Source organism: Heptranchias perlo, unplaced genomic scaffold (assembly GCF_035084215.1).
Source record: "Heptranchias perlo isolate sHepPer1 unplaced genomic scaffold, sHepPer1.hap1 HAP1_SCAFFOLD_133, whole genome shotgun sequence".
Taxonomy (NCBI): domain Eukaryota; kingdom Metazoa; phylum Chordata; class Chondrichthyes; order Hexanchiformes; family Hexanchidae; genus Heptranchias; species Heptranchias perlo.
In genome coordinates, this window is record NW_027138569.1 from 1,095,016 (window position 1) to 1,106,630 (window position 11,615).

General features: G+C 43.3%; 1 protein-coding gene across 1 annotated transcript; it reads right to left on the reverse strand.

The window, feature by feature from the left end:
* Positions 1-7,822: 7,822 nt before the first annotated feature.
* Positions 7,823-10,926, reverse strand: LOC137308530 (probable G-protein coupled receptor 139). The gene is made up of 2 exons (XM_067977182.1): positions 10,854-10,926; positions 7,823-8,721 (listed from the first exon to the last, which is right to left on the reverse strand). Exons 1-2 carry the CDS (start codon positions 10,924-10,926, stop codon positions 7,823-7,825), a joined length of 972 nt encoding a protein of 323 aa, XP_067833283.1.
* Between the last annotated feature and the right edge of the window lie 689 nt (positions 10,927-11,615).

Sequence of the window (11,615 nt, forward strand, 5' to 3'; positions counted from 1 at the left end):
CTAATGAGGCCATATGGGTGGAGCTTAAAAACAAAAAGGGGGCAAGCACTTTGATGGGAGTGCCCTTTCGGCCCCCAAACAGTCAGGGGGAGATAGAGGAACAGATATGTAGGCAAATCTCAGAAAATTGTGCAAATAATAGGGTAATAATAGTGGGGGATTTCAACTTCCCCAATATTAACTGGGATACTCAGAGTGCAAAAGGCTGAGAGGGTACAACATTCTTAACGTGCATCCAGGAGAGCTTTTCGAGCCAGCATGTGGAAAGTCCTACAAGAGAGGGGGCGGTACTGGACCTAATTCTAGGGAATGTGGCCGGCCAAGTGGAAGAAGTGCTAGTAGGTGAGCACTTTGGTGACAGTGACCATAATTTGGTGAGATTTAAGGTGGTCATGGAAAAGGAGAGGGAGGGGCCGGAAATAAAGGTTCTAAATTGGGGGAAGGCCGATTTTAATAGGATAAGGCAGGATCTGGCCAAAATGGACTGGGATCAGCTGCTTGTAGGAAAATCCGCATCGGAGCAATGGGAGTCTTTCAGAAGGGAGATTGAGACCATACAATGGCAACATGTTCCCGTAAAGGTCAAGGGTGGTTCCAAGAACTCCAGGGAACCTTGGATGTCAGGGGATATACGAGAATGGATTCGGAAAAAAAGGAGGGCTTTTGGCAGATACAAAAGGCTAAAGACGGAGGAAGCCCTGGAGGAGTACAAAAAGTGCAGGGGGATACTTAAAAAAGAAATTAGGAGATCAAGAAGGGGCCATGAAATGGCACTGGCGAGCAAAATAAAGGAAAATCCTAAGATGTTTTACAAGTATATTAAGGGTAAGAGGATGACTAGGGAAAAAATAGGGCCCATTAGGGACAAAAATGGCAATCTGTGTGTGGAGCCGGCAAATGTTGGAGGGGTTCTAAATGAATTTTTTGCATCTGTTTTCACTATGGAGAAGGACGATGTCGACAAAGAAATACGGCAGGGGGACTGTGATATACTCGAACATATTAACATCGAGCGGGAGGAGGTATTGGCGGTTTTAGCAGGCCTAAAAATGGATAAATCCCCAGGCCCGGACGAAATGTATCCCAGGCTACTGTGTGAGGCAAAGGAGGAGATTGCGGGGGCTCTGACACATATATTCAGTACCTCTCTGGCCACAGGGGATGTGCCAGAGGACTGGAGAACCGCTAATGTAATACCATTATTCAAGAAGGGGAGTAGGGAAAAACCGGGGAACTACAGGCCAGTGAGCCTAACATCAGTGGTAGGAAAATTATTGGAAAAAATTCTGAAGGACAAAATTAGTCTCCACTTGGAGAAGCAAGGATTAATCAGGGATAGTCAACATGGCTTTGTCAAGGGAAGATCATGTCTGACTAATTTGATTGAATTTTTTGAGGAGGTGACTAGGCGTGTGGATGAGGGTAACGCAGTGGATGTGGTATACATGGATTTCAGTAAGGCCTTCGATAAAGTCCCCCACAGGAGACTGGTCAAGAAGGTACGAGCCCTTGGAATCCAGGGTGCCTTGGCACTTTGGATACAAAACTGGCTTAGTGGCAGAAGGCAGAGGTTGATGGTCGAAGGTTGTTTTTGTGACTGGAAGCCTGTGGCCAGTGGGGTACCACAGGGATCGGTGCTGGGTCCCTTGCTGTTTGTGGTCTACATTAATGACTTGGATTTGAATGTAAAAGGTATGATCAGTAAGTTCGCTGATGATACAAAGATTGGTAGGGTGGTAAATAGCGAGGAGGATAGCCTCAGTCTGCAGGACGATATAGATGGGTTGGTCAGATGGGCGGAACAGTGGCAAATGGAATTTAACCCGGAAAAGTGCGAGGTGTTGCACTTTGGAGGGACTAACAAGGCAAGGGAATACACAATGAATGGGAGGACCCTCGGCAAGACAGAGTGTCAGAGGGATCTTGGTGTGCAAGTTCACAGATCCCTGAAGGCGGCGGAACAGGTAGATAAGGTGGTAAAGAAGGCATATGGGATACTTGCCTTTATTAGCCGAGGCATAGAATATAAGAGCAAGGAGGTTATGATGGAGCTGTATAAAACACTGGTTCGGCCACAGCTTGAGTACTGTGTGCAGTTCTGGTCGCCACACTACAGGAAGGATGTGATCGCTTTGGAGAGGGTGCAGAGGAGATTCACCAGGATGTTACCAGGGCTGGAGCGCTTCAGCTATGAAGAGAGACTGGGAAGATTGGCTTTGTTTTCCTTGGAGCAGAGGAGGCTGAGGGGGGACATGATTGAGGTGTAGAAAATTATGAGGGGCACAGATAGGATGGATACTGAGGAGCTTTTTCCCTTTGTTGAGGGTACTATAACAAGGGGACATAGATTCAAGGTAAAAGGCGGGAGGTTTAGAGGGGATTTGAGAAAGAACTTTTTCACCCAGAGGGTGGTTGGAGTCTGGAACTCACTGCCTGAAAGGGTTGTGGAGGCAGGAACCCTCACAACATTCAAGAAGTATTTGGATGAGCACTTGAAATGCCATAGCATACAAGGCTACGGACCAAATGCTGGAATATGGGATTAGAGTAGACAGGGCTGATGTCCGGCGCGGACACGATGGGTCGAAGGGCCTCTATCCGTGCTGAAAAACTCTATGACTCTATGACTCTATGACTCTATGACATTCCAAGGGAGGGATCACTTTGGGAAAAGTGATCATAATTCCATTAGTATTAAGATAGCTATGGAGAAGGATAGGTCTGGCCCAAAAGTTAAAATTCTAAATTGGGGAAAGGCCAATTTTGATGGTATTAGACAGGAACTTTCAGAATTTGATTGGGAGAGTCTGTTGGCAGGCAAAGGGACGTCTGGTAAGTGGGAGGCTTTCAAAAGTGTGTTAATCAGGGTTCAGGGTAAGCATATTACCGAAAAAGTGAAGGGCAAGGCTGGTCGAAGTAGGGAACCTTGGATGACTCGGGGGATTGAGGCCCTAGTCAAAAAGAAGAAGGAGGCATATGACATGCATAGGCAGCTGGGATCAAGTGGATCCCTTGACGAGTATAGAGATTGCCGGAGAAGAGCTAAGAGATAAATCAGGAGGGCAAAAAGGGGACATGAGATTGCTTTGGCAGATAAGGCAAAGGAGAATCCAAAGAGCTTCTACAAATATATAAAGGGCAAAAGAGTAACTAGGGAGAGAGTAGGGCCTCTTAAGGATCTACAAGGCCATCTATGTGCGGAACCACAAGAGATGGGTGAGATCCTAAATGAATATTTCACATCGGTATTTACGGTTGAGAAAGGCATGGATGTTAGGGGACTTGGGGAAATAAATAGTAATGCCTTGAGGAGTGTACATATTACAGAGAGGGAGGTGCTGGAAGTGTTAACGCGCATCAAGGTAGATAAATCTCCGGGACCTGATGAAATGTATCCCAGGACGTTATGGGAGGTTAGGGAGGAAATTGCGGGTCCCCTAGCAGAGATATTTGAATCATCCACCGCTACAGGTGAGGTGCCTGAAGATTGGAGGGTAGCAAATGTTGTGCCTTTGTTTAAGAAGGGCGGCAGCGAAAAGCCTGGGAACTACAGACCGGTGAGCCTGACATCTGTAGTGGGTAATTTGTTCGAGGGTATTCTGAGAGACAGGATCTACAGGCATTTGGAGAGGCAGGGACTGATTAGAAACAGTTAGCATGGTTTTGTGAGTGGAAAATCATGTCTCACGAATCTGATTGAGTTTTTTGAAGGCGTAACCAAGAAGATAGATGAGAGCTGTGCAGTGGACGTGGTCTACATGGACTTTAGCAAAGCCTTTGACAAGGTACCGCATGGTAGGTTGTTACATAAGGTTAAATCTCACAGGATCCAAGGTGAGGTAGCCAATTGGATACAAACTGGAGGCCTGTGTCCAGCGGTGTGCCTCAAGGATCGGTGCTGGGTCCGCTGTTATTTGTTATTTATATTAATGATCTGGATGAGAATTTAGGATGCATGGTTAGTAAGTTTGCAGATGACACCAAGATTGGTGGCAATGTGGACACTGAAGAAGGTTATCTAGGATTGCAACGGGATCTTGATAAATTGGGCCAGTGGGCCGATGAATGGCAGATGGAGTTTAATTTTGATAAATGTGAGATGATGCATTTTGGTCGATCGAATCGGGCCAGGACCTGCTCCGTTAATGGTAGGGCGTTGGGGAGAGTAATAGAACAAAGACATCTTGGAGTACAGGTTCATCGCTCCTTGAAAGTGGAGTCACAGGTGGATAGCATGGTGAAGAAGGCATTCAGCATGCTTGGTTTCATTGGTCAGAACATTGAATACAGGAGTTGGGATGTCTTGTTGAAGTTGTACAAGACATTTGTAAGGCCACACTTGGAATACTGTGTACAGTTCTGGTCACCCTATTATAGAAAGGATATTATTAATCTAGAAAGAGTGCACAAAAGATTTACTAGGATGCGACCGGGACTTGATGGTTTGACTTATAGGGAGAGGTTGGATAGACTGAGACTTTTTTTCCCTGGAGAGTAGGAGGTTTTGGGGGTGATCTTATAGAAGTCTATAAAATAATGAGGGGCATAGATAAGGTAGATAGTCAAAATCTTTTCCCAAAGGTAGGGGAGTCTATAACGAGGGGACATAGATTTAAGGCGAGAGGGGAGAGATACAAAAGTGTCCAGAGGTGCAATTTTTTCACTCAAAGGGTTGTGAGTGTCTGGAACGAGCTGCCAGAGGAAGTAGTAGAGGCGGGTACAATTTTGTCTTTTAAAAAGCATTTGGACAGTTACATGGGTAAGATGCGTATCGAGGGATAGGGGCCATGTGCAGGCAATTGGGAGTAGCTCAGTGTTATAAACTGGGCGACATGGACATGTTGGGCCGAAGGGCCTGTTTCCATGGAGTAAACTTCTCTGATTCTATGATTCTATAAGTTTAGTATTCATTTAAAAGCAGTGGTGCCTTTGAATTGCGTATTAATTTGATATTTGACGTTCTGTGATTGTTTCTTGACGTTATAATTTTTAAGTGCAGGGGTTTCGAACAGTTTTCTTGTTGGAGAACTGCACTGATGTGAATGATTAGAATATTGAAATGCTCTTTATTTTCTCACTGTATATTTATCCTGGAAGGGCACGAATGACTTGTACCGAATGTCTCGTGCTGCTTGATCTGGGGAGCACGCTGAGTGTGCACGAGTGAAGTCGGACGCTGGAATCAACCAGCAAGCGATGTGCATGAGGAAAATTCATTGAAAAACGGATCTTAGACATGTCAGTCACGCTGACAACGCAACTACATGAAATGGTGAATGTGGATCAGGAGAGTTAGAACATCAATTGGACACTACTGACTTGAAACTTGTACTCAAGGCTCTGACACATGCTTCATCGAAAAAAACGACCTTCTGCATTAAGCTTAATGAAAGAACCAGGATGGTGTTCAACACACTGGTACCGATCAGAGCTATTGAAGTTAAAATAGAGAAGGGCATCAAATTGGAAATTCAGAATTCAGAATGAAACCTCCAAACATGAATTAAAATGACACGTAATATGGTTAAGAGCAAAATTGGACAGGAGGATCTTTTAAGTCGAGTTGATGACGTTTTGATATATGGAAGTGCACGGGGAGAAATCGGTTTTGAACCTTGTTTACCATTTAATGTAAAATGATATTCATAACAATTTTAATGATATGTTATGCCTAATTGGTAGAATTCTGTTCAGTATTGGCCTTAAAAATTCTGGAGACAACAATGGGGTGATTGTAAGGGAAGGGTTAATCAAACTGTCCTGAAGCCCATTAGTGTTATTCTGCTATTGATTTCTCTTTATACTTTAGTAATTTTAACCTTTAGCCTTTGCCCTTTAAACGGGGAAGTTTGATTCATTTTGAAATAACATCGGCTATTGGGCCTGGGCTCATCCTGCAGCAATGTTCACTTTCAGGATATAGTAATAAGAGGTTCAGTAAAAGACGTGCCATTCCATGCGGAATCACTTGATAAACAATGAAACAGCGGTGAACAGTTACATCTGCAAACGGAAATATCATACAGCACGCGGCATACATCACACTTCCAACTGGTTCGAATGATACAGATACAAAGACAGAGTTATAATTAACGGTTTCAGTTGAAATATAGAAGTTAGATTGAACAAGTTTGAAACTGTCGATAAGATAACAACGTGGCGGAGTTGTACTTGTTCGCTCAACGGAAATGGAGCTCATTAATTAAGGAACTCTACATTTATTGATAAGAAATAAGTGAATTAAACTTGTCTTACATGCAATTGTATTTTAACTTTTATATAATTTTATAATGCAGAATAGTGTGGATTTTATATACATATAGAGAGAGAAATATATTCAATTTGCCAGTTTATAATGATTGCTTTCATTCGTAAAGGCCCAAGATACTGAGCCCAGAACGGTAATACGTTCGGATCCCCAAACAACCATCATCAGGTGTCTTTTAAGTGTATGTTTACGTGGTGTGACATGAGAACATAAGAACATCAGAAGTAGGAGCAGGAGGAGGTCATGTGGCCTCTCTCAAGCCTGCTCCGCCATTCAATTAGATCCTGGCTGATCTTCGACCTCAACTCCACTTTCCCAACATATCCCCATATCCCTTGATTCCCTTAGTGCCCAAGATCTATCTATCTAAGCCTCGAATATACTCAACAACTGGGCATCCATAACCCTATGGAAGTAGATAATTCCAAAGATTCACAACCCTCTGAGTGAAAAAATGTTTCTTCATTTTTTCCCGAAATGGCAGACCCGTTATCTTGAATCTATGTCTCCGAGTTCTAAACTCTTCAGCCAGGGGGAACGGCCTCTCAGCATTTACCCTGGCAAGCTCTATAAGAATGTTATACATTTCAATGCGATCACCTCTCATTCTTCCGAATTCCTGAGAGTATAGGCCCATTCTAGTAAATCTCTCCTCAAAGGACAACCCTCTCTTCCCAGGAATCAATCTGGTGGACCTTCGTTGCACCCCATCTAAGCAAACGTATCCGTCCTTAGGTTAGCACACCTAAACTGTACACAGTAGTCCAGGTGAGGTCTCACCAGAACTCGATAAAAATGAAGCAAGAACTCATTACTCTTGTACTCCAACCACGTTGCAATACAGGCTAACACATTATTTGCCTTCCTAATTGCTTGCTGTACCTGCATGTTAACTTTCTGTGATTCGTATGCAAGGACACTCAAATCCCTCTGACTACCAACATTTCTCAGTCTCTCACCTTTTAAAACAATGTTCTGTTTTTCTATTCTTCGTACCAAAGTGGATAATTTCACATTTCAACACATTTTACTACACCTTCCACCTTCTTGCCCCATTTAACCTGTCCATATCTCTTCCCAGCCCTTTTGCATCCGCCTCACTGCTTACTTAACCACCCAGCTTTGGATCGTCAGCAAACATGGATACATTACACTCGATCCCTTCATCTAAGTCATTGATATATATTGTAAACAGCAGAAGCCCAAGCATCGATAATAGTAACAGTCTGCCAACCTGAAAATGACCCGTTTATTCCTACTCTCTGTTTTCTGTCCGTTCACCAAATCCCTATCCATGCTAATATATTACCTCAAACCCATGAGTACTTATCTTGTGTACAACCTCTTCTGTGGCTACTTACCGAATGCTTTTTGAAAATCCAAATATACTCCATCCATTGTATGTGTAATAATTCAGTGAATCCTTTCATGTCACATTGAATGTGATAATGTTCACATGTTTAATGTTTGAATGTTGTGGAACCCTTAATGTTGAAGAACCTTATTGAAAAACTTTTGCGAACAGGACTGTTGGAAAGATTTCAGATCTTCATATCATTTAATGAATTTAACAATTAGATCAAAGGGAAATTTCACTGAATTCTTCAACTGCTCTCTGAATTTAGTCTGGGTCACAGCATAAATACAGGTGTTCGTGCAGCAGCTCAGGAGCTGGAACATGAATCCCAATTCTTGTATAAATTCATGTAAATATACTGAATAAAAGCCCAAATAATGCATTCGGTTCCATATAGAATACACCATGAAAAATCCCCATAACAGTATGAAATTCCCCGAGATAACAAACAGTAAAATAATGGATTTCCTTCTGCTCTTCATCTCTGGGTCACTTGGACTCTCCCAACCGCTGTGAACACGAAGTCTCCTGCGAGCTTTGCTGACCACTAAAATGTGTCGGACGGTTAAAGCATTGAGCAGCAGAATAAGAACAAATGGGACCCCCGGGGTTAAAATATAATGAAGGGTTTCAACAACAGCCCAAATCCGTGAAGCCATAACACTGGGTGTGACAGCACAGAACCAGGGTTCATTGCCAAGCACGTAGCCACTCGTATACATAAAGTACCAGAACGTGTCCTTTAAACAGCTCAGCACAGTCACAGTTCCTAGAACCACAGCCGCCGTTTTCTCGGTGCAATACTTAATTTTCAGCTTCTGGCAACAAATGGCCACAAATCGATCAAAGGTAAAAGTGACGGTGAACCAGACAGAACAGTCTGTAGCTGCATAAAGCAGGACGGCGTGGATATTACACACGGGGATGGACCACACGAATCGAAACTGGGACCAATAAGCAATTGGAATCTGCCTCAATATAAGATCGGTGATAATGACCAGTAGATCCGCCGCTGCCATGGCCACCAGGTAGCGAGTGACACATTTGGAGAGACCGCACTTTCCCCGAGATAGGATCACAATCGTCACTAAGTTAACTGAACGAAAAAGAAGAAATAAACGCAAGAAGGAAACATTAAGTGTGAGGAACAGTGTGATTGGGTTGGCAGTTAAATGTCCAGCTGTGTTCCTCCATTCAGTGATAGAATCTGATCATTGGGTCAGTGAGAAGCTCCTTCTCATCACTCTACAGGTGATGGGGGTTTTCATCTGATCATTGGGTCAGTGAGAAGCTCCTTCTCCTCACTCTACAGGTGATGGGGGTTTTCTTCTGATCATTGGGTCACTGAGAAGCTCCTTCTCCTCACTCTACAGGTGATGGGGGGTTTCCTCTGATCATTGGGTCAGTGAGAAGCTCCTTCTCATCACTCGACAGGTGATGGGGTGTTTCCTCTGATCATTGGGTCAGTGAGAAGCTCCTTCTCACTCGACAGCTGATGGAGGTTTTTCCTGTGATAATTGGGTCAGTGAGAAGCTCATTCTCCTCACTCTACAGGTGATGGGGGTTCTCATCTGATCATTGGGTCACTCTACAGGTGATGGGGATTTTTCTTCTTCTGTCACTGGACCGGGGCCGCTTTGTTTTGGTCAGAGTCCGCGATTAAAATAAAAATAATCATTGATTAATTCGCAAAGAAATAAATAGATGGTAACAGTAAATAATGGAATGAAGGATAATGAAACGGGAGCTTCCCCCCACCACTCTGACCTGCCTGACTGATCACTGTTTCATCGATCTATAAAGACCAGAAACGTTTGTTGAGTTAGTCTAACTCAGGTAGTGCGGCGATGGCAGCAGGTTTGGCCTAAATATCCACTTCCCCAGCCCACAGATTTAGGGAAGAGGTGTCTCTGTTTGTTCTTGTGATCACTGTACAGAGGTACAAGCTGAAAGGCTCCAGTGCCTGGAGGCGAGATACGGACAGGATTGGACGCGGCTGTTATTTTCCACAGTCCGATGGTCTTCAGACTTACACTGCCAGGCTCACACAAGAATGAGGTTTTGCCGAAGTTACCAGAGGTCAGTCATGGCTTTAGGATGTGACCGGGGGAAGAGGCAGCGCTTTCAGGAGAGGAAAGAAACTGAATCATCATAGCAATAACAATAATAATAGTAATAATAATAATAATAATAATAATAATAATAAAACATACTAATAGAACAATAACATTAATATTCATAACACTCGTAATAATTATTTGAACAGCTGAAATGGGCTCTTCGTCCCAACAGGCCACTGGAAGTGCACAATGGGGAAGGAGAGGGACATGAGCAGCAGAATGTGAGCAGAGTCCTCCACAGCGACAGCGATGTCAGATGTTCCATTGTGGACTGGAACATCCTTGGCTGTGATTCCCCAAAATGCACTGGAGGGGACCCAGGGGTCAGGAACCGAGCTGAGAACTTCAGGGCGGAAAGATGATTGTATCATAAGGAGTTTCAGACGATTCTTAAACTGCTAATGTGGCGCCTTTCACATCTTACTGGAAATCATAAATGTTTCCACTGGACACAAGAATTATTGCAGCTCGTCAACTGGATAATGTCCATCGAGGGACACCTGGAGATTGTAGAAAGTCGGGCTCGGGCTTGCTGATTGAACCATTGGTCTGAACGAAGGGGGCTCGTATTGTTATCTCAAAACTGTGATTCAAAATAAATCCTTTGAAAGACAATTGAATATACATTTCAAACAGCTGACTGGAAACCTTATTAATAGTGAAAAATGTCCAAACTTTCTGAGTGAAGTATGGTCTGTCTGCCTGGACTGGTCTCTGCAATTCGACAGAATTTACCCTCCTGTGGAAACGAAAATAAATCAGGTGAACACATAGACCACGTGACCAGTGTTCCACCCGTGTTCAGTGCAGCCAGCAGATTGCACGCTGTCCTGTTCAAAGATTCATCAGTAACATTGCTCGTGGTGGGGACTAAACGGACAATTAATAAAACCGGATCATACAGAGCTGACAGGGAGGACTAAGAATCTATTATTCATTCAACAGAGACCTGTGAATGGGGGACTGTGCACCAATCGCATCAAGGGATCACGGTGGATTCTCAAACACACAATAGGAATACATGAATTAAAAATAATAGCTGGATAAAATCACGAGAATAATACAGTTAACAAGTTAACAGAATAGATAGTTGGATAGAATGAGTTACCAGGAACACCAATCGCAGCGAGAATGGGATAGTAAATCATCTCTATATCCCAAAGAGCGAATAGAACCTCCATATCTGCTCCTCAATCGCGACACCTAATTTTGTTGTTAATCAATGATTCTTGTTTGTGATAGAAACAGTGCTCCAATTTATACTGTGAGGTTATATATTGAAGGCAACCCTGATTCATAAGGGAGGGAATCCCTCCGCAGAGACAAGCTGGGGCCATGGAGAGTTCCATTAATCACACTCCTTGAACAAACAGGTTCTGTTTGCTCATTTCAGCCCAACCTTTTTTTCTGCTTTTCTTTCTGCTGACCAAAAAACTGAAACCACCAATAACTCCGAATCTCATTTTTAGGAAATATTGGGATGGCGACTAACCGTGAAACAGATTTTTTTCCAGCACTGATGTGACGTAAGAGTCTGATGTCATCTTACCATTTCAAAGAGGTTTTAATCCACGTTCTCGTGATGAAGTGTACGCACAAACAAGGGAATTTATTGATTTAAGTTACCAAGGGCGTTGTTTTTTTCACAGAGATCTCTCCTGCTAATCTCTCCTCCTTATTCACTCACGATGCGTCTGTTGATAAAGTAGAAATCAGTGTTCGGGTATTGCAGTATTAACACATAACCATTTCGTTACACACTCCTCAGTCACTATTATAATTCTGCTGTGACAAAATGTATTAATAAATGTTTGCACCACACACTTCACATGCAGAGCAAAGCTCCACACTCTCATGTTAAGCATTTGTA